The sequence below is a fragment of the Dermacentor albipictus genome, chromosome 4 (assembly GCF_038994185.2).
Source record: "Dermacentor albipictus isolate Rhodes 1998 colony chromosome 4, USDA_Dalb.pri_finalv2, whole genome shotgun sequence".
NCBI lineage: Eukaryota > Metazoa > Arthropoda > Arachnida > Ixodida > Ixodidae > Dermacentor > Dermacentor albipictus.
The window spans coordinates 31,758,056-31,782,697 of NC_091824.1; the positions used below are offsets into that span (position 1 = coordinate 31,758,056).

General features: G+C 43.6%; 1 protein-coding gene across 1 annotated transcript in view; it reads left to right on the forward strand.

The window, feature by feature from the left end:
* LOC135900144 (phospholipid-transporting ATPase ABCA3-like) overlaps window positions 1–24,642 on the forward strand; it is a 168,209-nt gene that overhangs the window by 76,415 nt on the left and 67,152 nt on the right. Inside the window, exons 7-11 of the mRNA XM_065429583.2 lie at window positions 1,412–1,684; window positions 11,424–11,573; window positions 14,271–14,414; window positions 21,713–21,886; window positions 22,968–23,108. Of these exons, the coding sequence (XP_065285655.1) occupies window positions 1,412–1,684; window positions 11,424–11,573; window positions 14,271–14,414; window positions 21,713–21,886; window positions 22,968–23,108 (882 nt within the window). The remainder of the gene's footprint in view (window positions 1–1,411; window positions 1,685–11,423; window positions 11,574–14,270; window positions 14,415–21,712; window positions 21,887–22,967; window positions 23,109–24,642) is intronic.

Consider the following 24,642-nt stretch of genomic DNA (forward strand, 5'->3'; position numbering starts at 1 on the left):
AGTGCATAGTCGTAAGACAGTTGCTCTAACTTATAGTGTTATATCTTTTTCTGAGTCACTAATAAAGCAGTAGTTCTCCATGCATTCTTTGCGCTTTTATTGGTAATGTTTCTCATGGAATTGTCTAATGTGTATGCAGCACGAAATAGGACGTCTGAAGCTCATGCGAAATGCTAGCGTTTCTGCCATCCCATTGTATTATAATTTTCAAAATACATCAATAATGAATACATGGCGAACATATATTATACAAGACGTTGTGTGTTTTGCAAAAACGTGGAATAAGTAGACCTCTTTTTTTTTCGATACAAGCCATGAATATACGTCAAATGAAGAAATTAACTACGTGTCAATTCTCAATTAGAACGTACGCATTACAAAAACGAAACAGTTAATTCCTTTACGTGAAAATGCAGGCACACTACTTAATAAATGCTTGTAGCATTCACAGAACCTTTTGCCATTATTGCAACATATACGCTCAAGCATTTGTAAGAACAATGCGCTATTACAAGCGTCAAAATATGTCATTTTTACAAACTGATATAAATCTCATACGCGCCGTATAATGAAAAACACACTCCGCTGGAATTGTTACGAAAAACTATTGGCAGTCGATTAGGACAGTGAGGTACCTGACTAAACATCAGTCATAATTTTACCGGCGTAGCAAGCTCCCCGTTCTGCTTGCTTGAGTATCTCAAGACTGGGTGCTCCAGGCACGCAAATCTGGTGAGCAGGTGCAGCTTAAACAACAGAGCGTGCAGCTTCAATGTAGCTTTGTGCTGAATGTGCTCAGCTCAAAGCTAAGCACCGGCAGCATGGCTAATCAAATTATTTTCTTATTCGCAGAACGCGCATTTCTATACACAGGGTGCAAGAAAAACTCGAAAAAAATGATAATGTGCAGACGTAAAGTTATCTAATTATGTGGCGGGGAACTACACATTCTTCCGCAAATGTGAAAGGAACGTTACATGTTCAAATTTACAGTTCGTTAGCCAGAGCAATCGACGGCACACCTACATACACCAGCCACATCACGCCCTCAGGATCGCCACATGTACTTGTCTTTGATGCTTCTCTCATTCATATAAAGAACCTACTACAGTGCCAGAAAACACTGACACTTTGTCGGTGGCCACGGACAACCCTTCCGACGACTATGTGCCACTTGAGCCCTGAATGACGTGGCATAACCCAAAAGAGAGGAATACTTTACGAGATATTCGGTGCGTAGTCATGATTTTAGTTCTTCAAAAATTTGAGTGAGTTCCGTGCTTGCGCCTAGCACAAAAAAGCGAACCATTTAACATTCATTACCGTCGGCAGGACGCCATTCCGGTGCTCTGAAGTGATCTGCTTGGGGCTGTATGCGCTATGCCGAAACGGGATTGACCTGTGCCCGCAGGTCTGCGGGCGTCGTGTCGTGCTGAGCAACGTCCGGCTGCGCGTCTACGAGGGCGAAGCCGTGGCGCTGCTGGGCCCAAACGGCAGCGGCAAGTCGACGCTGGCCAACATCGTGGCCACCTACGAAGCGCCATCTGCGGGCGACGTCTTCGTGTGCCAGCACAGCGTGCGCCGATCGCCCCGCACAGCGAGGCGCCACCTCGGTTTCCTGCCGGAGACGTGCATGCTCTTTCCTTACATGACTGTCATCGAAAACCTGCGCTACTTCTCCAAGGTGACACTATTTTATTACAGACGTTTCGTCCGGAATTACAGACGTTTCGTCCATTCGCTTTAGCTTTGATCAGCCATGAGGCTACTTGTTAGTGGCCTTAAAGCGGCAGATATGTCGCGAAAGCAAAAAAAAAAAAAATCAACAGCCGCTGCCGTAGGCCAATTCGTAGAACAACGCACACCTAATGCGGAGCGTGCGAATCCGACTGTCACCTGAGGAAGGTTGTCTTTTTTTTTCCCCGCTTCCGTTTCCCTTTGGATTTCCATTTTTACGCTTCAATTAGAACAACCCATGATTTCTCTCATCCTTTGCTTGTTTTCATTCTATTTCGGCTTCGTACGGTTGTGACTAACAAAAATACGGCCCTTCCGCTTTCCCTTATTTTTGTTCATCGCACAAAGAGGGCATCGATTCCTGCACGTTTCACGCATTCGGGTAGCATACGATGATATATTGGTGAAACAGCACGCCATCGGTGAAAGGGTTGTTGCACATCCGTAGCCATGGTCATGAGTGGCTCTGGCTAACACTCCCCTCTTTAGATCATAAAAGTTCATAGGTACCGAAGTATGTGGACATGTGTACAGCTGCCACCGTATAGCTCGACTATAGCATCGCGATGCACCGATGTTGCGCAGTGTTCGATACGCTTCTCTCTAACCGTAAGATTTTCTTTCGTCCTATTTCATTTCCCTCTAGCTCGCCATTTCTACACTTCGAATAAAACAACCAAGAATTTGCCATATGCTTTACTTGGCTTTATCATCACATTGTTGTGAATAACGGAAATTTCGCCCCTCGGTTTCCCGTCGTCCCATTTATTGCAGGATTGAAATGTTAATTATGCTCAAGGTTAATTTTGTTTTTACCGGGATTTCAAAAAATTACGCAATAAGCATGTTTATTACATATGAGCAGCTCACTTGCATGGTTTATGCCAATTACCGAAGACAATACCGGAATATCAAAGTTTCGCCAAAGACCCAGAGCATTCACAGTAGTTGCAATATCTTAAACAATACACAAAATAAGGTTCGTAGTTCTAGGGTTGTACAAATTGCAGTCAGCATTCGCTTGCTTATCAAATTAGAAGCCTGGTGTCACACGTGCACAGACAAACATGCAGGCGTTTCACTCGTCGACCACGGACACTCGCAGTCACAACGCTGGTGTGTCGGACACACGCTTCAACGTGTGTCCAGCACTTCAGATTACGCGACCTCCAGTGCTAGGCGCGCGGGTAGACACGACTGGCCCGAGCTTCGCAGCCGACGCCAGTTACCTCTAAGAAGCAAGAAGGAAAACCTTTAAAATACAGCGTCTGGCCGTGCACTAAGCTGTATGCACTCAGCTGTGCTGACAGCTATGCGCCGCCGTAGTCGAGGTTACGGGGTAGACGCATGCCCGCCTTCCCGACCACGCAACTTTCCCATCCCCTCTTGAAAGCGTTCACATATGCGCCCCTTTTCCCTCCTTACAACCTAGTGTATGTTCGACTACGTGACCTCCGAAATTGTGTACGCAGGAGGATGGTCCAAATCCAGCCAGCATCCTCCTTAGCTCACCCGTGCGTGCTTTCTCTTCGCAGCCACAGCAAGTATAATGTTTGCGTAAATAAAGTATAATGTTCGCATTCTTCCACTTTTCTGGGACACTTGCAGTCGACAGACATTTCGTATAAAGTGTCGCCAGTTTTTCAAACATTATGTATCTCCTATCTTTGATGAAATCGACTGTTATTCCATCTTCTCCTGCCGCTCTTCCTCGTTTCTTGTTTTTCAAGGCCCTTCTGACCTCATCGCTAGCTACAGGGGGAGTTTCTGTATCTTGTTCATTGCTGTTTCTAATTGAGGTATCCTGACTCCTCTGGGTACTGTACAAGTCAGCGTAGAATTCTTCCCCTGCTTTTACTATATCTTCGAGATTGCTGATGATATTACCTTGCTTATGTTTTAGTGCATACATCTTGGTTTGTCCTATGCCAAGTTTCTTCCTCACTGATTTCAGGCTGCGTCCACTTTTTACGGCTTCTTCAGTCTTTGTCACGTTATAGTTTCCAATACCACTTATTTTCACCTTGTTGATCAGTTTTGACAATTGCGCGAATGGTATGTTATCTCTTCATTTGCACAATTTTTTGTCGTTTCTTTATTAGGTGCTTTGTTACTAGGGAGAGCTTGCCTACTGGTTGCCTTGGTGTCTTGCCTCCCACTTCAAGTTCTGCCTGTGAAGCCAACCTAGCTACGGTTTCATTCATTAGATCTATGTCATCATCATCTCTCTGTTCTAAGGCTGCTTATTCGTTTACAAGTACCAGCCTGAATTTGTCTCCTTTTACCCTTATCCTTAGGATATCCTGTTTCTTCTTGACCAATTTTGCTCTTTCTTACTTCAAATTGAGGTGCATCCTAGCCCTCGCTAACCTATGATCACTGCACTTTACCCTATCTATTACTTCTACATGCTGCACTTTGCTGGGATCAGCAGAAAGTATGACTCAATTTCATTTCTTGTTTCACCATTAGGGCTTTTCCAGGTCCACTTTCTGTTGCTACGCTTCCTGAAAAAGGTGTTAATTATTCAAAGCTTATTTCTTTCTGCGAATTTACGAGCATCTCTCCTCTAGCGTTCCTAGAATCGATGCTGTAGTTGCCAATTTCTTGATCGCCAGCCTGCTTTTTCCCCACTCTTGCATTGAAGTTCCCTTTACTAAAGTATACGGAGTTTGCACTTTTCTTATCGCTAATTGAACAGCTTCTTAAAACTGATCTACTTCCTCATCATCGTGACTGGATGTCGAGGCATAGGCTTGTACTACCTTTAATCTACACCTCGTATTAAGCTTGATTACGACTTGAGCTACCTTCTCACTAATGCTGTAGAATTCATCAATGTTGCCCGCTGTGTCCTCACGGAGTAGGAATTTTAACTTGTATTGCTTCTTATGCGGGATGCCTCTATGGCAGAGGACATGGCCGTTATTCAGCACTGTATAAGCCTCACCAGTTCTTCTAATCTTGCTAAGGTCAATGATATCCTGCCTTGTGCTGTGTGTGCTTTCATCTGTCGTTCTGTTTTCATGCTATATCTTCGGATTGTCATACTTAGCGTACTTCATTGCTTTCTCCTGTTTTGACCAACAATGTTTTGTTGTTTTGAATGCGACCCATCCTGTATGAGCCTGTAAAAAGGCGCACAGTATTGCTAACGAAATAAATATCCAAAACAATATCTGTTAGTTCCTCAAAGAGTTCTGCTAAGCTATCCTCACTCGACAGAGTTCGGCTGTTAAAGGTTGCCAAGGTCAGTTTCCATTGGCGGCCTGTCCGGCTCCAGAAATTCTTTGCACCCTCTGCTGCCGACATCATAGCCTTGCCCTATTTTATGTTATCGCAAATTCCTCAATGTTGCCCGCTATGTCCTTATAGATTAGGAATCCTAGCCCGTATTTCTTCTTATCTAGGAGGACTCTATAGCAGAGGACATGTCCGTTATTCAGCAATCTATAAGCTTCACCGGTTCTTCTAATCTCACTAAGGCCGATGATATAATACAGACAATGTCATACAATGAAATACCATGCAATGAAAAGAATTCACTTGCACCGTATACTGTAGTTCGAATCATTTAATTGTATAACTGAAAGAGGCGGACGTTACCTGTACGAGAAATCAAAATGCGTAATCGGCCAGTCAACCAAAAGATCAGTAATTAACTTTTAAATGCGGCACCTTTTGGCACATTTATAATTTACAAATTTCAGCTGGTGAGTTCGCAAGGTGTATACACGTGAAATAATTTTCAGGACGACACCACTTTCGAGATATGCATTCCTAAAGCGTGGGACAAAATGAATGCCTGTTCCAGGTAGTTTTGGGGTTCAATGAATACAGCGACGGTTTGTTAAAGATTAAGTGGAAGAACAGTGCATTTTTTCTGCAAGTTTCACGCTGCACATATTGAACCCCACGCAATATTAGGAATTTGTTCCAAGAGGATACACTTCGCAACCTCATTGGTGGCAATTTGAAATTGCAATACGTGCCGTAAACTAATTGAACACTGAATTAGTGATTTTCTCTTATTAATCGTTTAAGCATTTCCCTTGCTCTTGCGAGCATTGTTCGCCCATTCGAGTAATCCAGCTGCAGGACTACACTTGCGCTATCTACCACAGGCGATTGTAAAAGAGTTCTGTATATTATCAAAAAAGCACTCCGTGGTTGGAATGTGCTTCTCAAAGAGTCGAAGCCAAATTCAATAAAAAGTAAAGCAGTTTATATCTGTAGTGATTGAACGACCTCAGGTCCAGATATGTCAACGGACACTATGCCGAATGTTTGGGGGTGGAGGGGGGGAGACACAATATGCAGGCTTCTTGCAAATAACCTTTTTGAGTTGCCGTTGAAGGCGCAATGTGGCGACCGCGCTGTGAATAGACCTCCTTCTCTGCGCAATCAACGCAAAGCTGTTCATAGCATCAGTATGTGTGTGTTCTGTTCCTTCGACGTAAATGTTTTCCAGCAAGAAAACATCCCAATAATACAGTTTTTAATGCCGTAACAGAACCTCTGAATACTGCATTTTTCCGTTGAAAGAACAGTAGAATTGCTTACTGCAATTTACACGAACGACAAATATACCAAGCTTACTTTGTGTAAATCTCTGACACTTTGCTATCGCTATCAATGTTCGCGTTTCAGGTTAAACAGTGACATTTTTCTTTTTTCTCGGTATTCCACCACATCGGTAGAGCGAAAACATATGGTGGTAAATGAAATTTCTATATTGAACACCCACATATAAATTAAACATAGAAGACATCTTTGAGGACGCCGGAAGTCGCTTGACTGCAACTTTGGCATGACACATACCATACTTTGACAAGAAGAAGTATTTTAATGATTTGACAAAATTTTATAAACTCTTACGCAGATCCCAGGAAGGCAATTGTGGTTCTTGCATTTGAGTTTGAAGCACCTCGTTCGCGTTTTATTGTTCGTCATTACCGTAATTGTAATACCGCCTGCACAAGTTGTATTATATCTGTCTTTCTGAGATCGAAAATCTAAAGTAAACGAGACCTGCGACATCTGTTGAAATTCATTTTGACAACGATAGCTTTTCGTATGTGCCCGCTTTATGAAACACTGAAACCACCAATTTAGCGATGTATGTCACATTAAGAGAAAAGTTCCTACCTCAAGATATATTTTTTACGCTTGCGTACAAACGTCTACCGCTTGGTCGGGAACCGCGCGTCCAGGGCCACGACCTTAGCATCAAAATAAACAAGCTCTTCATGTATCTAGTCCTGACATTCCTTGCTCTGATGTGCATTACACATTACATCAACGAAGGGCACGTACTTATGGGGTAGGACTGGCGGCGCTGACTTTCAGAAAACTGCATCTTCATACATACATACATACATACATACTAACCAACATACATACATACATACATACATACATACATACATACATACATACATACATACATACATACATACATACATACATACATACATACATACACACATACATACACACATACATACATACATACATACATACATACATACATACATACATACATACATACATACATACATACATACATACATACATACATACATACATACATACATACATACATACATACATACATACATACATACATACTGTTAAAAACGGCCCAGCTGAGGTGCAAGTTCTGCCAGCCAGTTGCGACAGCAGCGTCAACTTTCTTGGAACGCCATCGTTACGCTCTAGCCTCGTCGGCGTTATGACTGAATGCGATCAGCGGACGAACTATTGTTACTGAGCCCGCCACCGCCGCCCTGGTCTGCCGCGAGCGGGGGAGTGCTCACGGGAACTTAGTTCGAGGCTCCTTTCCACGCGCCGTCCAAGACGCAAGACAATGGGCACCCGGCCGCGCTGCGGGGGTCAGCTCGGGGAATAAAAGGCACCTTTCCTGACACAAGCCCCGAGTTCTACGAAGTCCGTCTGACGTCGGTTCCGGACCGTGAATCTGTGCGGAAGTGTGTGTATTTAAGCCGTCCCGCGGAGAGGCGGCTTGTTTACGATGCATGGACGAACGTTTCCGTCACCTTGGAATTGAGGGAGGACCGAGTGTTTATAACCCGCTGTTGTGCTGCTGCTCAGTGTACTATCTCAAGCAGTCATGTTAGACTGATGTACTTTTCTCTTGCAGTCATGCTAGACTGATGAACTGCATGTAGATACTGTAAATAAACCCATATTCCTCGTTCTCGATGAGAAGCAGTCCTTCCTTTCATCAACGTCCTCAGCGTGGATAAGTTGGCCAGCTAACTTCTAATTCATGCCGGACTCCAATCTCGACAACGGGTTACGAGCGATGGGATTGAGCCCGCAATCCTAACAATACATACATACATACATACATACATACATACATACATACATACATACATACATACATACATACATACATACATACATACATACATACATACATACATACATACATACATACATACATACATACATACATACATATTTGGAAATCTACAATAAGTTTGGTGCACTAAATGCAACATGAGACTTAACGCTAGCAACGCTAAGGTAATGCGAGTTTCCCTAAGGCTAATTCTACTAGTGTTCCCTAATATCTTCTTAACGACAGTGATTAAGAACATGTTCTAACCTATACTGTTACGGAGCGACCGATGCAACGATGAACGCGTAGTTTGGCAGAGCGATGAAGACGACAATGATCCATGGGCCGGATAAGATATTTTGTCTTACCCTATCTTTCTTTATAAATATTTGGAAATATATCCTATGCCTACATCTCCCCTCCGCCACACTTTGGTGGAGTTGGGTTAACGCCAACAATATGTTGCCGTTGTATTTACCTCTAACCTTTCATGTCAAACTCATGTCAATTACAAAACCAACAAAGCCAATCGCGAGCTTGGCTATCTAGGGATAAACATTTTCAAGGCATCTTTCCTCTAAAATTGCTTTTTTTATAAAGCTCTTGTTCTTTCGAAGATCTAGTATGCCAGTTCTCTGTAGGATGCTGGCATTGAGACGCTTATCCATAATTTGAAATCTGTCCAAAATCGCATCGCATTGCTTCAGGCTATGCACGCACATCTAGTGTATCGTCTATGGAACCAGCTTTAAGCTTTCCATTTTTGTTTAAGCAGGAAGCAATCTCCTTCAGTTTTTTTTTTCATTAAATCAATCAAAATCTGCACTTAAACGATGAACTTCCCACGCCATCCTACGTATCCAGCAGATTTGATTACCAAGACAAAGTAAATGTTCCTTTCTGTGGCACAAAGTTCCTTTATGATTGCTTTATTCCAAGTACCTGGAGTGACTAGAACCTCCCGCCCACTTCTACTGCCCATCTGACCGATGTAATTGTATCGAGAGCGGTAGATGAATGTTATTTATAGTCTTAGCTACCGCATTACTTTGTTCCTGTTCACTGTGCATATTGTTCCGCACTCCCATCGGTAACACCTTCGGGCCTTGAAGGTATTGAAATAAATAAATTATTATTTACATAAATGAATTAATAGTTCTGCTGGAAAACTTCACCCTAAAGCTGCTGCAAGCAGCTTGACTATGTCACGAGCGAATTTCAATACGCATGACAATTGAGCGATAAGGACCATCGAAGTGATAAGAGGAGGCTTTCGCTCGCGCTGTACTTCAATATCTACAGCTAATGCGTGCGAGAAGGAGAAAGGGAACAAATTATCGGAGAGATAAACCTACTGGAGATAAGCTTTGTACGAATTCAAGCGAACGACGCTGTAATAATTGAAAGCACGAAGATACGAACTCAAACGAAGACTAAATGTAACATATACGACATAAGCACGCAAATACAAGGCTTCGAAATACAACACTTTGGTTCCACAAAGCGAGAAAACAGTTGGAGAAAATCGAAACTCTTAAAAAAAATATTACCATACAAATAGGCGACTAGTTCACTGGCCTCTGTTGCACCAGCTCTGTACAGCAGGCTGCGTACAGTGTGTTAGAGGTGTCACGCAAGAGGCCCAGACATTTTGACAGATACGTTTTCTGACGCAAGCCCTGATGTAGTGCTGTCGAACCTACCTAAACTTATTCCCCGAAAACAATTTTCACAACATATATGCGTGGTAACTTCGGCTACGAAGTCTGCACGTTTCCTTTTCAAGCAATTCCGCTTTTATTTCACTTTTTTCTCTTGCTCCCTAGTGGTCAGTCAAGCAACGCTCAGTTTGGCCGATTGACACTCTTGCGCAGGATATGTAAATAGAGCATATGTCACTTCTGTAAAACATTCCATAAAGAGATTGTAATGTCTTGTGCTGCAAGCTCGTGTGTTTGCTGTCACAGCTTGCATGAAGTCGCTGACTGTGGGAGCCATGGTGCAGATGTAGCATCACCTCTGACCTCAACCTCCCATATTCCTTCTCAGCACTTTACGTCTCTGCACGATGTTACACATTGCAGCATGATTTCGGCTAGAGAATTCAAGCCCAACAAAGGGAAGCCCGTTACCAATATACGCCGAAAGTGCTTAGAGAACGAAGAGGGCATTAGATGTGGGCACTAATTTCGGAAACCCAAACAAAGCAATGCCACAGCTATTTCCTTTCTTGGAAAGCGCTGAGTAAAAAGCACGCATCTGTTTTTTGAAATGTGGTGGATAACCCAGCAAACATGGTGAAAACTGGAGATTACGTAAAGATCCCACAAATTGGAAACCTCCATCGTCATTTAAACACTAACTGCGCGTTCGTTTCTTTAGCACTAATTTGCCTCGAAAGTTTTCCAACACTTGGCAGTAGCTAGGTGACGCTGCGTAGACGGGATGCGTCTCGGCTGACATGCTGAACAGAGGGCAGCAAACTCATGGTAACGGTGCTTTCTTTGTCTGACAGCTATGAGCAGTGAAATAATACCAGAATGATATGACAAGATTGTTCTCCCTTGTCCGGTCTGAAGAAAGGTTTGAAGGTTCCTCAACGGACCCGTCAAGCCTTTTGCGACTTTTAGGCTTTCAGACCCCCAGTATATTGTGTCAGAAGTTTACGAGAATACTGAAACAAAAATGAATGAATGTAATAATTATTTATCTAATTGATTGATTGATATGCAGTGACACGTTGTTCACAAGCTACTGTGCACACAGATAGCTGCTTGTTTGCGGTAGGAAGAGGTTTTCCAATTCTCTTATTAAAGCCATGTTATACTCATCAGAAAAGCTCAGTTTCAATCACCACTGTAGCCAGAATTATTCGATATGTGTGATCTCCACTTGTACCTTTGCGCGAATGCGCAGAAGATACATAGTGTGGCTCGTCACTTTCATTAGACTTTTCTGTTGTGGTCAGGGAGTGAATGGCACAGCGGCTTTAAAGCTTGGTCGACGAAATGCTGCGCGAGTTCTTTTCCCTGCCGCTGCTGGGAGCAGCGCTGACTGACACTCCAATGGTTAATCTTGTGCGCATGCATAAGTACTAGTGACAGCCAGCGAGAAGATGACATCCACAGTAGTTTAAGTGGCGAGGCATCGCACGAACATTGCAGAAGATGCAGATTCAACTCAGGCCCGAGGAAAATTTGCTTTTCAAGAACTTCTGTACCGCCATTATTTCTATATTTCAAATAAAAAACAATAATCCTTGCGTTTTATCTGAATTCATTGTCAGATATCTTCGTTTTGTCAACTCTCTGTTCAGATGACCGACCGGTACGTGTCTCCGGCGCTGTTGAGCGAGCTTCTTCGCACGTTCTTCTTGCACCCACGCCGTAACGACTTGGTCTGCGAACTCTCGCAAGGCCTGCGAAAGTGCGCTACACTTTGCGTTGTCCTTATGACAGCACCAAAGGTGGGTGATCACGTGGCGACCTACTGATTGGGGAGACAGTAATGAAAGCTGTGATATGTCGCTCTTGTGCCCAATTTCTTCGTTGGGGGAAGGCGGTGTTTTTAGAAAAAAACGCATCAAGGGATGGATTTTTAAAAGTTCGTGAGCACTTAGGCTTTGTACAAGCGGTCAAGTCAGATTCCTGTATTAAGGACGGCACAACGAGGCGAAGTCCTTTCTGTGGACAATGAGCAATAACGACCGGTTAAATATATATATATATATATATATATATATATATATATATATATATCTATATATATTGTATGTACAGTGTTCTGTACACTGTTGGCTCACTCATTAACTGGTTGTATTGTTGCAAATGACTGCGAAATAGCTAACGTTTTACCGATATTTAAGTCCGGTGATCGGTGTTCTCCTGCCAACTGCCGTCCCATTTCACTAACCAGTACTGCCTGTAAATTTCTAGAGCACATTACAGATTCTCAGATCATTAACTACGTTAAAGAACACAACTTTACATTCCAATACTAGCACTGTTGTTTAGGAGGCTGTTCTTGTGACGCGCAACTTGCCGCCTTCATCCATGATTCGTTCTTCCGTGGACGCGAGTTTGCAAGTAAATGCAATTTCTGTAGACAACACAAATGCTTTTGACCGCGCTCCACACCACTGGTTACCGACCAAATTGGAACAGTTTAATCACCCTAACGTCCTTGTGGTCACTTCTGGTGTCCCCGAGGGCAATGTGACTGAACCGTTACTATTTTAAATCTATATTAACGGACTTCCATCTTCAGTGTCATCCAGAATTACACTGTTCGCCGAAGATTAAATCATATGTCTTAATGTATCCTGCATCTCTGACGGGATGACATTATAATCCGACCTTAGCGCGATAACTTCATGTGGCCAATCCTCCCTAATGCCACTTAATCATAGTCATTTAGTAACCGTATTTGTCATAGTAATCATGCTATGTCGTTTAGTAACCGTGCTTGCGGTGTACCATCGTCCTACGAATTAAACGATAATTCTTTTGACCTGATGCCAACATACGAGTACCTTGGCCTTCATTTGCAATGTGAGTTATCATGGGATTAGCATATTAGCACAATGCTTGCTTCAGCTAAGTTTTCTCTCGGCCGTCCTGAACATCACATTAAAAGGCGCCTATTCACCTTCGTAAACTTGCTTACACCATGCTAATCTGACCTAAAATTGAACACGCATCTGACGTCATGGACTCTTACCAACACTGCATTATTAACGACATCGAATCCCTTCAAAACCGTGCTGTTCGCTTCATTTACTCTGGATACTCATCTTTCGCTAGTGTCACTGCTTTAAAATACTGCACTCAATTGCAAGAGTTTTCGCATTGCCGTAAACTTGCTCGCTTATCACTTTTTCTTAAGTTTTATTATATCCAGCAGCTATTTCTCCTCGCCTGACCATCCTAACAAAGTAAAGGAGATAATGTGCCGCTCAATACACTACACGAAATATTTCGTACCGTGGACGTCAAAGTATCGGAACCACTTGCCATCACGTATCGCTACACTAGCTAACATTAGAAAATTTCAAGACGTCATTCATGATAACATACTGGTGACCACCCCTGATTAATATTCCTCTGGTTGTTCTTGTCACAGTGTTTATTAACTACCTAGATGTCTCATCTTTCGTCGCATCTCGCACTTTTACTCAATTTACGGTACTTTACACTTTTTCTACGTACTTTCTTCATTCGTTACCGAACTTTGTACCTTTGTTTAACTATGTTTTTTATTCAGTCTCCTTTAAGAACTCCAGTTATTACACCCGTGTGTTGTTCATTTCAAGTCTACATATTTATGCAAAAGGTATATTCATTTTTTGTATCTTTTCTACAGTAATATTCTTTATAAATGTTTTATATGCCAGCTCTGTTTACTTATTCATTATGGTATTCTCGGAATCATATTCATACTACTGTAACTTTATTTGTACCAGATTCTCCCCAAATAATACCCTCAACCAGAGGGTCCCTAGGGGTAACTTGAATAAATAAATAAAAATTAATTAATTAATTAATTCATTCATTCATGTGGTTCTAGTTCTACGGCAGCACACTTTCCTCAAACAATCGCTCAAGCGAACTAGCGTTGCAATGTCACTGATTTTCAATGATTCACTCTTCCATTCCGGTTTCGAATGTTGTCCTACGTTAAATATGCAACATGTTCTAGCTTTTCTACACCGCATTCTCAGGTAAGAATGCTTTAGTACCTAGTTGAAAAGGAATGTGCGCGCCCCGGAATATCTTTCCGACATAGAGTGTTCACCAAAGGCGTTAATCTGAGTAAGCACGTTCAAAGGAGAGCTTGAGGATTGACAAGATTAGATGAAACATGTCGGGAATATTTGCTGTCTTCAGTAGAAACGTTTGGCATTTTTGTGGGCACCGACATGAGTTCCTGCTGTTGGTGTGAACGGGCTCTCGTGAACAGCCTCGTCGTTGGCAGTGCTAACACTGTGGCAGGCATAACACCTCGCACGAGCGCTTGCAATCAATGTTGCACTCTTTCGTACATGTCACGATTTGCGATTCATGAAGCAATACATGAATTCTTCATGAAATTTATGAATCAATTCAAGTGTCCACCGGCACGCGCAATTGCATTACTAGGTGTAGCGCGCCTATGGTCCCTGCAGGTGCTGGTACTTGATGACCTTACGGAAGGTGTAGACGTGATGCTTCGACGCCGCATGCTCAAGGTCATCAAAACGATCAAGGACCACTGCACCATATTGATAACAAGCCAGAGGCCAGACGAATTGGAGTTTGTCGTCGATAAGGTACGTTGTTTTGTTTACGCCAGGTACCTCTTCCTACAGACAGAAAACTGCATCTTCCAATCCGAACCAGTATCGACAACGCAGCTAAAACGTTGGACCTTTTCTGAAGATCTTTGGACGCATTGGAACAAATCACTCGTTGGTCCAACAGACCGAGTGTTATACAGCCGTCGTTCCCGCTTTTTCCGAATGTCGCGACGGGTTCAGGACGAAAAGGTTGCGGAATGTCAGGGAAAGAATTCTGACTCCTGTTCAAATGAACGCGGTTAGTGGGAAGTGTATTCCGGACCTAGGGAAAGCCCTTTCGCTTGATCTTGAACGTGATAACTTTTTTTTACCTCAGTTCTCCCGTAATATGTTTTTTGTGACTTCTGCGGCTCCCAGTGTAGCGGACCTATGCCTACCAATCAACACGACCAACGTGCTCACTTCTGTACGGTGAGAACCAGCCCGCGTTTGGTAGGTAAATAAAAAGCAACACTGAACAGGACTGCCTATGGGAGAAAGGGAATTGGGTGTCAATTTCCTTCTTCAGAACTGCAATGTTTCAATTCATTACACAAATAGTAGTAATAGTAATCATCTTCTATTATGTAAAGCGCATGATGAAGGTCTTTTGCAGGAATTCCTAGTTAACTCTACTCCGCGTCACATGTACCAACAAGCGCCAGTAAAAGCACCCTGCAAAAGTTCGCAAGTGGGACTGTAACGTGGAGGTTAACGGGGAAGGCTGAAAGGAGACAACAAAAGCACCAGCAGCAATAGATGAGAAAGTGATTGGAATAACGTAAACTTATAGAAGACGGCCGAATGCGTGAACGACCAGAATCAAGTAGAAAACGGAAAGATCAGCGGGAATTTCAACATTTCATGAAAACACTCCAAAGGGATGACAGGTGTTTCTATGGAGTAGCAGAATAAGTGGAAGGAAGGCAGACGCAATTGAAGGCGACATAGCAGCAAAGGGGCTGATTGCGTTTGGTGATTTGTAATTACAGGTGAAGCATTGCTTGACGCTCGGCAGGGGTAAGAGACCATTAAAAGAAGCATTTGACTTGCGGTGGAGCAAAACAAATTCACTGCGCTCTCAAATTCACAAAATCATGTCGCTCGTAACAACTACCTATTGGCGCGTAGCCTTACTTATATTGCGTTCTGCTTCTAGACAGAACGACACTCGTTTTAAACGGTCACCGCAAGAATTGGATTGCAATATGGGCCGCGCATCGTAAGCGCCGGCGTTAAGCACCCGCAATAGCGCACACATCAGAAGCGAAGTTGGGCAACCCACTTATTGTGCCTTGTTTTACACAAACCGTCTGGTCCTTAAGCAACCCTATTTACTGGGTAAGAGTGTGCTGACGCTTGACTTTAAGCTGAAGCTGCACAACGGACTGGCCCGAGGGTCAATAGGTCACTTTGTGGAAGGACAACGTGGGCCGCAGCTTCAACAAACATTGAAACGGCCGGCCGAAAGAGACATAGTTAGATCACGATAGTTAGCGCATGTCCTGTCATCTTTCTTGTCCCTGTCAATCCAGCGCTATGACTTCAATTGACCGAATGAGAGGGAGAACTGGCATACAGGGTTAAAAATTGGCGGAAGGCGGCTGACGCTCAAACCTGTCGAGAAAGTTGAGTACGCCTTTGGCTACAAGAACGTGAATGATATGATCAACAGTGGACCAACGAGGAAGCACCGAGCTAGATGTATTGGTTCTGACAAGGGATCTCGTGCCAACTTTTGCAGGATGCTTTATAGTGTGGGAGATATGGGGTTCTCCTCCGTGCTCTTTGGACAAGGGAACGACAACACAGTAATGCAAACAATCACAAGGGCATTTATAGCACATTTCATAGATCAATGCCTGCTAGCCGAGTTGCTATCCACAAAACATGCCGATGGGCGCACGACAAATCTAGAAGTCCGACTTGCCGTGACCGCATAGCGAGCGAATTTGTTTGCCCCATGCTGGATCCCAACGCCTGGTCGTTCGCGCGTACTGTCACGCGAACGGTGTCCAAGGCGGCCACGCGAGACGGTCTCGCAGAAGCATGGGTCGGCGCGCGGCACGGCACGTCCGTCCCGCTTGCTTCCCGAACCCAAAGAGAGCAAGCGCCTTCATCTCAGCGCCCAAGTATAACCTCGCCTGTCGGCGGAATTAGCAGCGCAACACTCGCGCCATCTCTCGCACTGCGCTTCAACCGCATCGACCGCCGTGGGCGTCACTCAGGCCACGCGGCGAAGCGGGAGTACAGGAGACGCGCTATGCGGGAAAAAAGATCAGCACGCGCGAGAGTCGCGCATCTCCATAATAGGTACTTTTTCATATAGGCGACGTGGAAATTATGGGGTTTTACGTGCCAAAACCACGATCTGATTATGAGGCATGCCTTAGTGGGGGACTCCGGAAATTTGGACCACCTAGGCTTCTTTAACGTCCGGCTAAATCTAAGTAGAAGGGTGCTTTTACATTTCGCGCCCATAAAAGTACAGCTGCCGTGGCCGGGATTAGGTCCCGCTAGACATGGGTTATTAGAAATCTCTGCAAAAGACGTTCCTCCTGTGCTTGACACAATATAGGCTGCTGCTGCTATTGCTGAGTATTATTATTATTATTATTATTATTATTATTATTATTATTATTATTATTATTCAAAGAGGCATACGATGCCCCTCGATTGTCAAGACACAAAAAACGTTTCAAGGTACTAAGTATGGAGAAGCGAGAAGAAATGTATACATCCCAAAAATATTTAATGATTTCGCCGATGAATTCTCTTTGGCAACTTCAAAAGAACAGTTGAAGAAAGAAATTCAAGAAAGTTGAAGAAATTTAGTTCTATCTTTTAATGAAGTTGTTTATGTGTTTGTCTTTGTTTACTATGTCATTGTCTGTTAAAGGGTAATACTACCAACCATTCTTCTGAAAGTTGAAAAAAAACGTGTCATGTAACTGTCTACCTTAGCACCTATTATGTAAATATGTAACCACATCGCTGTACCGGCTCTGCCGGGCCTAGTCGCACAAGTCCTCGTGGACTTAGGCCCGTTTCTTTGTTTTGCTTTTGGATGTATGTCAATAAGTTATTATTAATATTATTATTATTATCATTGCTATTATTATTTAACATACTTATAAAGGATGTTTCTTCAGCTGTATCGAAGTGTATATTATTACAGTATACAGATAATACGGTCGTTTTAACTAAGCATATCTGTTACTCAAAAGCAGCTGCGTTACTTGAAGAGAGTGTGTACTATCCAGTACACCTGGTTTGCTAACAACAGTTTCTCAACAAACAATGAAAAAGCAAAAATGTTATGTTTTAGAAATCCACCTAAAACAACTGTTATAAATTTACCCTTGTTTCTGCACTGTCGTACTTGACTATCGTGTCAGTGTGCCCCCGTAGAATATGTAAACTCCATTAAATACCTTGGCGTTTCTTTGACAGTGACCTCTCATAGAATGATCACGACATATCTTTGCGGCAGGCTCCAAAGTGTTTCATCGCTCCTTTTTAACATTAAATTCATTGTTCCGATGCCTGTAAAAATCACTATCATGCATGCATTAGCATACAGTGTGTTACGTTAGGGCATTACATTGTTCGGGTTTTGCTAGTCTCGGTGGCTGTGTCGAATTGACAGAATTCTAAAAAGTATGTTGAAGTCCATTGCACATAACTCTTCTTCGGCCGGCAATGTGAACTTATTTGTACACCTGGGTCTTCCGTCATTAAAAACTTTGTTCACTCAAACGGTTGTGGTCAGACATTTTTGTAACCCTGATTTCAAACAGGAATATATTGCTCCCCGTGCTCTGCAGAAAACATCGCGTTTTATAGTACCGCACTGCAACACAAGATGTGGTAAAGCTAGTCGGTATGCTTATGTCCCAAGAATATTCAATGACCTACCTGATCATATATTTACTGCAACAACGAAACGAAACATGAAAAAATTGTTGAAGGCACTGAAAGATATGTGTAATACTACATGTTCTCTTTTCTTGTTTCTTGTATTTCTTTTGTCAGTGATTTCAGCTGAGTTTCTGTTTCATTTTGTTGTGATAAGCTTCATCATCTTTTCATTTCTGTACATGTTGCCATTTTGTCTGCGTTTGCCGACATGCCGGGCCAAGTCACGCAAGCCACTTCCTTGTCTTTGACGGGCCTGCCTTGTGATGTACGATTATTGTAAACAACAACAGCAACAACAATTATTATTATTATTATTATTATTATTATTATTATTATTATTATTATTATTAGCGTGGTGATTACGTTTCTTTATAACATTTCTTGTCCACCAATGGTCAAAGAAAGAAACGATGTCGATGGCTAATTAGATCAGTTTACGAACCTTGTTTTGAGCAGCATGCGGAAATACAATTCCTCAGTACAGTCCTAAAGGCTCTAAATAACCCCACCAGTTTTCATCTGAACTTATAACTGCCATAAAGTATAATCCAGAAGTCCCGTGCCTAATGAGAGGAGAGAGGAACTCCGGTTTTTTCGAACTCTCCGCAAACACCTCTTTCATCGGGATCACTACTCATATATTGAATTCTTTGAAAAGGGTGCCTTCGATCACCCAGCGGAATCTGGAAGTATCCGGAAGCGCTCTAGTAAACGTGGATTGTTTGGGCCTACTCGACTCTAGAGGAGTAGAAGTCCAAGTAGTCGCGGTTTGTTTTGCTGCCCATTGGTCATCCCTATATAAAGTTTCAGGTTTCAGCGCCAGTGTCAGTCAACAGCATGCAACGGTTCCTAAATCTAGGCTGTGTTGTTTGATGAAAAACTTATCAGCGAATGCCTTAAGTGCTTGAAGCCTTCCCTATACTGCGGCCCTGATGGCATCCCTTCCGAAATTTTAAAAGCTTACGGCAGTATGCATATTTGCCCAAATATTGAAATCTATGCTTCATAACTTTTTGAATACTTCCACTTTCTCTGACATGTGGAAAATTGCTCGTGTTTTCCCTGTTTTTAAGGCTGGCTGCAAAACCAATGTATGCAATTATCGTCCGATTTCTCTTCTCTGTGCCGCGTCTGAGATTTCTTAGCTTGCTGTTCACGTCATATTGTCTTTTGCTCTGAAGAACTTACTCATTGCGAATCGGCAAGGATTTCTCATGGGCCGCTCCACTATCACAAATCTGACAAGTTTCATAACACACATCTCTGCGCCGGTACTTCAAAAAGGCCAGGTTCACATCATTCATTGTGACCTCAGCAAAGCTTTTGATGTGATCAGGCACTCACTGTTTCTGATCAAGCTTAGGCACTTTGGTGTTGACTCGTAAATTGGAAATCTCTTCCGCACTTAACTTGATAGATTACGTTTTGCTAATGTCAGTAGCCCAAGGTCTTATTTTGACATGGTAACCAACAGCATCCCTCAAGGATTACTATTACGGCCATTCTATTTTTAATTTTTTTTACAGCGAATCTTATATGGCTATTGTTCGGTGCATTTTTGTTCTCCGTGAACAAAAAGTATGACCATTGGCTCATACCCCCGTAATCATTCATACTCCTCTAAGCATGCAAAAAATGCAATGGCTCATAGCTCCGTAAGGCACAAGCTACAAGCACCCAGTAAACAGAAGCGAACAGTGCTTAAATTCTTTCTAATCGCGCATACAAGATACAGAACAGCATGTCGAAAACTGGCGTCATCAATGGCTCATACCCCCGTAACCGAGCAAAAAATGCAATGACTCATAGTCCCGTAAGGTTCATGGCTACTCACTTTGCGTGAATTAGCTGCGATGACACTACCTCTGTTGTCCTTGTCGGTGATTTCAATGCGGATGTGTCGGTACCGAAAAGGGAGCGGTTTACGCGTTCCGTGTTGCAGACATACTCCATGTGACAACACACCGATCCGGCCCAACCGACCATCCAGCGGCGTACGTCATAGATTTGACATTATCAAATATTGCGATTGCAGTTGCGAGTGAAATATTGACCACCGATCAAGACAATCAATGAGTGTGTGTACCTTTCGCCACGATGAGCAGCCATCAAGAAAACAAATGAGTTCGTAGTTTTGTTCAAAATTATGCGTCAGTTCCCTGTCGTGTGCTAAGCAGCTTCGCTGGTATACCAGCTTCACAGAGTGGAATGGCTCATGATTTTATATTTATTAACGACGTTCTTTCCACTATTCCGAATTCTCCATTCCTTCTATATGCGTATGACATCACGATTTTAAAAGAAATCATATATTTGATGACTGTCACATCCTGCAGTCTGAGCTGTTTTCTTTTTCTAAATGGTACAGACATTAACCGCACCTTGAATGCTGCTAAGAATAAAGTTATGATTTTCACACGCAGAACAGCAAGCATTTCTTTTTCTTATTCTGTGGATTCTGTTCCATCGTGTAAGGTCCGTGAGATCAATGATCTCTTTGCACAATTTGATACGAGCTTACACTTTTCAGCTCACACTAAATGCGTTGCAATGTGGACTATGCACACTCTTGGCTCTGTTTGAAGACTATCGACAAAAGTCAATTCTCCTACATCGTTACGCAAGTTCCACAAAACAGTCCGTCTTCCTCAACTCGAATACGCGTCAGTCGTCTGGAATGGCATTTCCAGGTCCAATAGCCATCTTGTAGATCGTGTCCAGACAAAGTATCTAACCAAATATCATTACCGCGTTGATAACACGGACATTGGACCTTGCGCTAGCACTGTTAGATTATTGCCATTGTCCTTACTCCGCTGCCGACGAAATCGGCCGACCTTCTGTTTCTTGTTAAGCACCTTGACGGTATCCTCACGTGAACTGAATAGCTCAGTTGTATCATGTTCAGTATTCTGCGCAAGATACCACAGAACATAGACATTTCCGTGTGATTGTCAAAATCACCACTCAACCATCCGAGGCCTAAGGAGTGTTAATTACACATACTGTCATGGTCTTGATATTTTTCAGAACTCGCTGTCGTTGTTCTATTGCGAGCTTTGCATTGTTGTACTACGGGAGCCAGCCGGGAGAGCCTCACAGCTTCAGATATTGTTAAACTGCCCTTCTCCTCCTTTATCTCTGGTATTCATTTTGCACTTTGTTGTATGCATGCGCGAGCACTTAGACCTCATACATTTTTCCTGGGCGCGATAAATAAATAAGGAAATTATTATTATTATTATTATTATTATTATTATTATTATTATTATTATTATTATTATTATTATTATTATTATTACTTCTCTAGACAATGCGGAACTCATCTAAATGTCCGCCATATTATAACAAAGCATCTGCGTTCACCTCAGGTTGCAATCCTGGGTCGAGGCGTGGTGCAGTGCGTAGGGTGTCCGGAATTCTTGAGAGAGGCGTACGCTGTGCCATACCGCTGTCGATTGATCCGGAACAACACCGACTGCCGCTCGGCTGCTGTGGAATCGCAGCTTCAAGAGTGCTTGCCGCAGGCAAAGCTCATATCTAAGGTTCGTATCGCCCTCGGCACGCGCATTCGTGCTAGCGGTACAGGGTGAGCACATTTGGAAACTGCTCGCTGTCGTCGTTACACCGTTCTGGCTGTGGCGTCCTGGACTGGGATAACGTAAAAAGCTTGTAATCTGTTTTTTTTTTTCTTTTCCATGTCTGCATTGAAGCCTTCATGGTAGGTAAAAATCTTTTGGGTTCAGCCCGTACATGGGCAAGGGCTGCACCAATATAGATGGAGCCAGGGCCATTTTCACACGTCAGGAGGGGAATATGGGGCTAGGGAAAAAAAGACAGGTTGCAATGTTACGCTATCCCGGCCCAGCTCTAAGCGCGCTGTGGTGCATTCGATTCGCCACTGAGGTGGTCACATTCCGGTATTTGTGGGCCAATCAAAGAGCCTTGAATAGATAACTCTAAATATCCCAAACACCATTGCACAAATAGAAACCTAAAGCGACTTGTTAACCGCTGCTTTTCGCCATACAGAGCACGCAAATGTAAACAACGCGGAAAAATTTGAGGTTTTGTAGGTGCAGCAAATAATTATTCAGTAATTGGTACTCTGAACCATCCACAACTATGAGTTTGCTCCAGCGTACAAAAGTGCTATTATGGCCTGCGAGATCAGCTTGCCTATTATGAACATGTCATGCGGAATGCATCATAGATACTACGCCCTCTTATACCTCAAAATTTTATTTGGCATGAGAATCTTAACGCATAAGCTTATACTACCGTTATCGAGACGCTGTAGTGAGTTTAGCGTAATGTAGCAAACCAATTACTAAATTAGAAATTATTGCACTAATGAAGATATAATTCAATCACCATTTTATTTCTATTTTAGTAATGTTTACCCTGCAAGGCCGTTATCTGAGATCTGTATCTGTTTTCCACCTGTGCAAGGGCACACTTCACACCACGAGGAACATGTTTTATCTCAGAAATTATGAATAATTAAGGTGCCGGCATGTGTCTTCGTCAGTCATCCTTTCCATCTGTGTTTTTCTTGCTGCTATTGCATAAAAGTAAGTGAACCAAAAAGCTTACTACAAATGTCCTACTGAAATATTGTGCCAGGCCGCCAACGAGCTCCTCTTCTCGCTGGGCACAAAGTCGCTGCTCAAATTCGGCCACACCTTCCGCGCACTGAACGAGTCGGCGTCGTCCCTGTCCATCCGCGACGTTGGATTTCCTTATATGAGCCTGGAGGACGTGCTGGTGAGTGCTGTCGTGCGGATAACATCGCGTGTCCTCTCCTTGTGTACGTATACTGCTCACCTGAAACTAACGCTCCATTGCACAGTGGTGTGAAGGAAAAAGCTGCACGAAAGGCTGCGGCATTTGACGCGAGAGGACTTGGTGACGTGGCTTACGGGGAGACCTTCTTTGTTTTTTAAAAAGCCAACATTATGAAACACCGGGTGTTCTAAACATCGGGTATTTCAAGTCAGTACTGAGACTGATGAAATCGGGAGAATCACATGGACTCGCTCTGTCCAATTTTTCGGGTATAGCTTATGTTGAATTCCAATGGTAGATCGCGAGCGCTTGGCCGGATCACGAACGGAGCGCGTCGCTCCGACTGAGATCACTCTCATCTGCTCGCACCATATCTGCGAAGGGAACGCGTGCGCTCCCGCGGGGGCACTTGGTACAGGAAAATCAAGCGAGAGGGCGCTAGATTAGAGAGAGGAACAAGCGCACGGAAGCACAACCCACCACCCCATTTCACTGTCCGTGTCAGAAGAATCATCACACGACTTGGAAATTGTACTGTGTGTCGGAGCTGTCTAGGAGCGCGAACAAAATCGCACGGCGCGAAGCGGCGTCCACGTTTCCCATGGCATCCATAGCTGCCCGCCACCGGAAGCAGGCGACCGTGACAGGAAGCAGAGGCGGGTGAAGGAAATACGTCACGAGGACTTCCGGTCAAATCTGCCGATTTCGGCGGAGCAAATATTTTTGCTCCACGGAGCAATCCTGGATCAGCGGCTGGTCCCAATCTACCATTGGAACACACAGCTCACGCTCCCATTCTGCCATTGGAATATGATTGCTCCATAGAGAGCAGAAAAACTTGATCTGGATCTGCCATTGGAATACAACATTTGAGAGTTAGGAACTGAAAGGCAGGTTGGTAGATCTCAGTTTATGGCATTCAGTAAAAGTGGCTAATGCAGCGTAGGCCGCTTTCTGCCTACTATATTCACTATATTTATATCATAATCGGTGAGTCTGTCTGTCTGTCTGTCTGTCTGTCTGTCTGTCTGTCTGTCTGTCTGTCTGTCTGTCTGTCTGTCTGTCTGTCTGTCTGTCTGTCTGTCTGTCCGTCCGTCCGTCCGTCCGTCTGTCTGTCTGTCTGTCTGTCTGTCTGTCTGTCTGTCTGTCTGTCTGTCTGTCTGTCTGTCTGTCCGACCGTCCTGTCCGTGCGTCCGTCCGTCCGTCCCTCCTTCCGTCCGTCCGTCCGTCCGTCCGTCTGTCTGTCTGTCCGTCTGTCTGTCTGTCCGTCCGTCCGTCGGTCCTGTCTGTCCGTCTGTCTGCCGGTCCGTCCGTCCATCTGTCTGCCTGTCTGTCCGTCGATCCTGTCCGTCCGCCCATCTGTGTCTCTGTCTGTCTGTCCGTCCGTCGGTCCTGTCCGTCTGTCCGTCCGTCCGTCCGTCTGTCCTGTCCGTCCGTCCGTCTGTCTGTTTGTCCATCCGCCTGTCCGTCCGTCGGTCTGTCCGTCCATCTGTACGTCCGTCCGTCAGTCTGT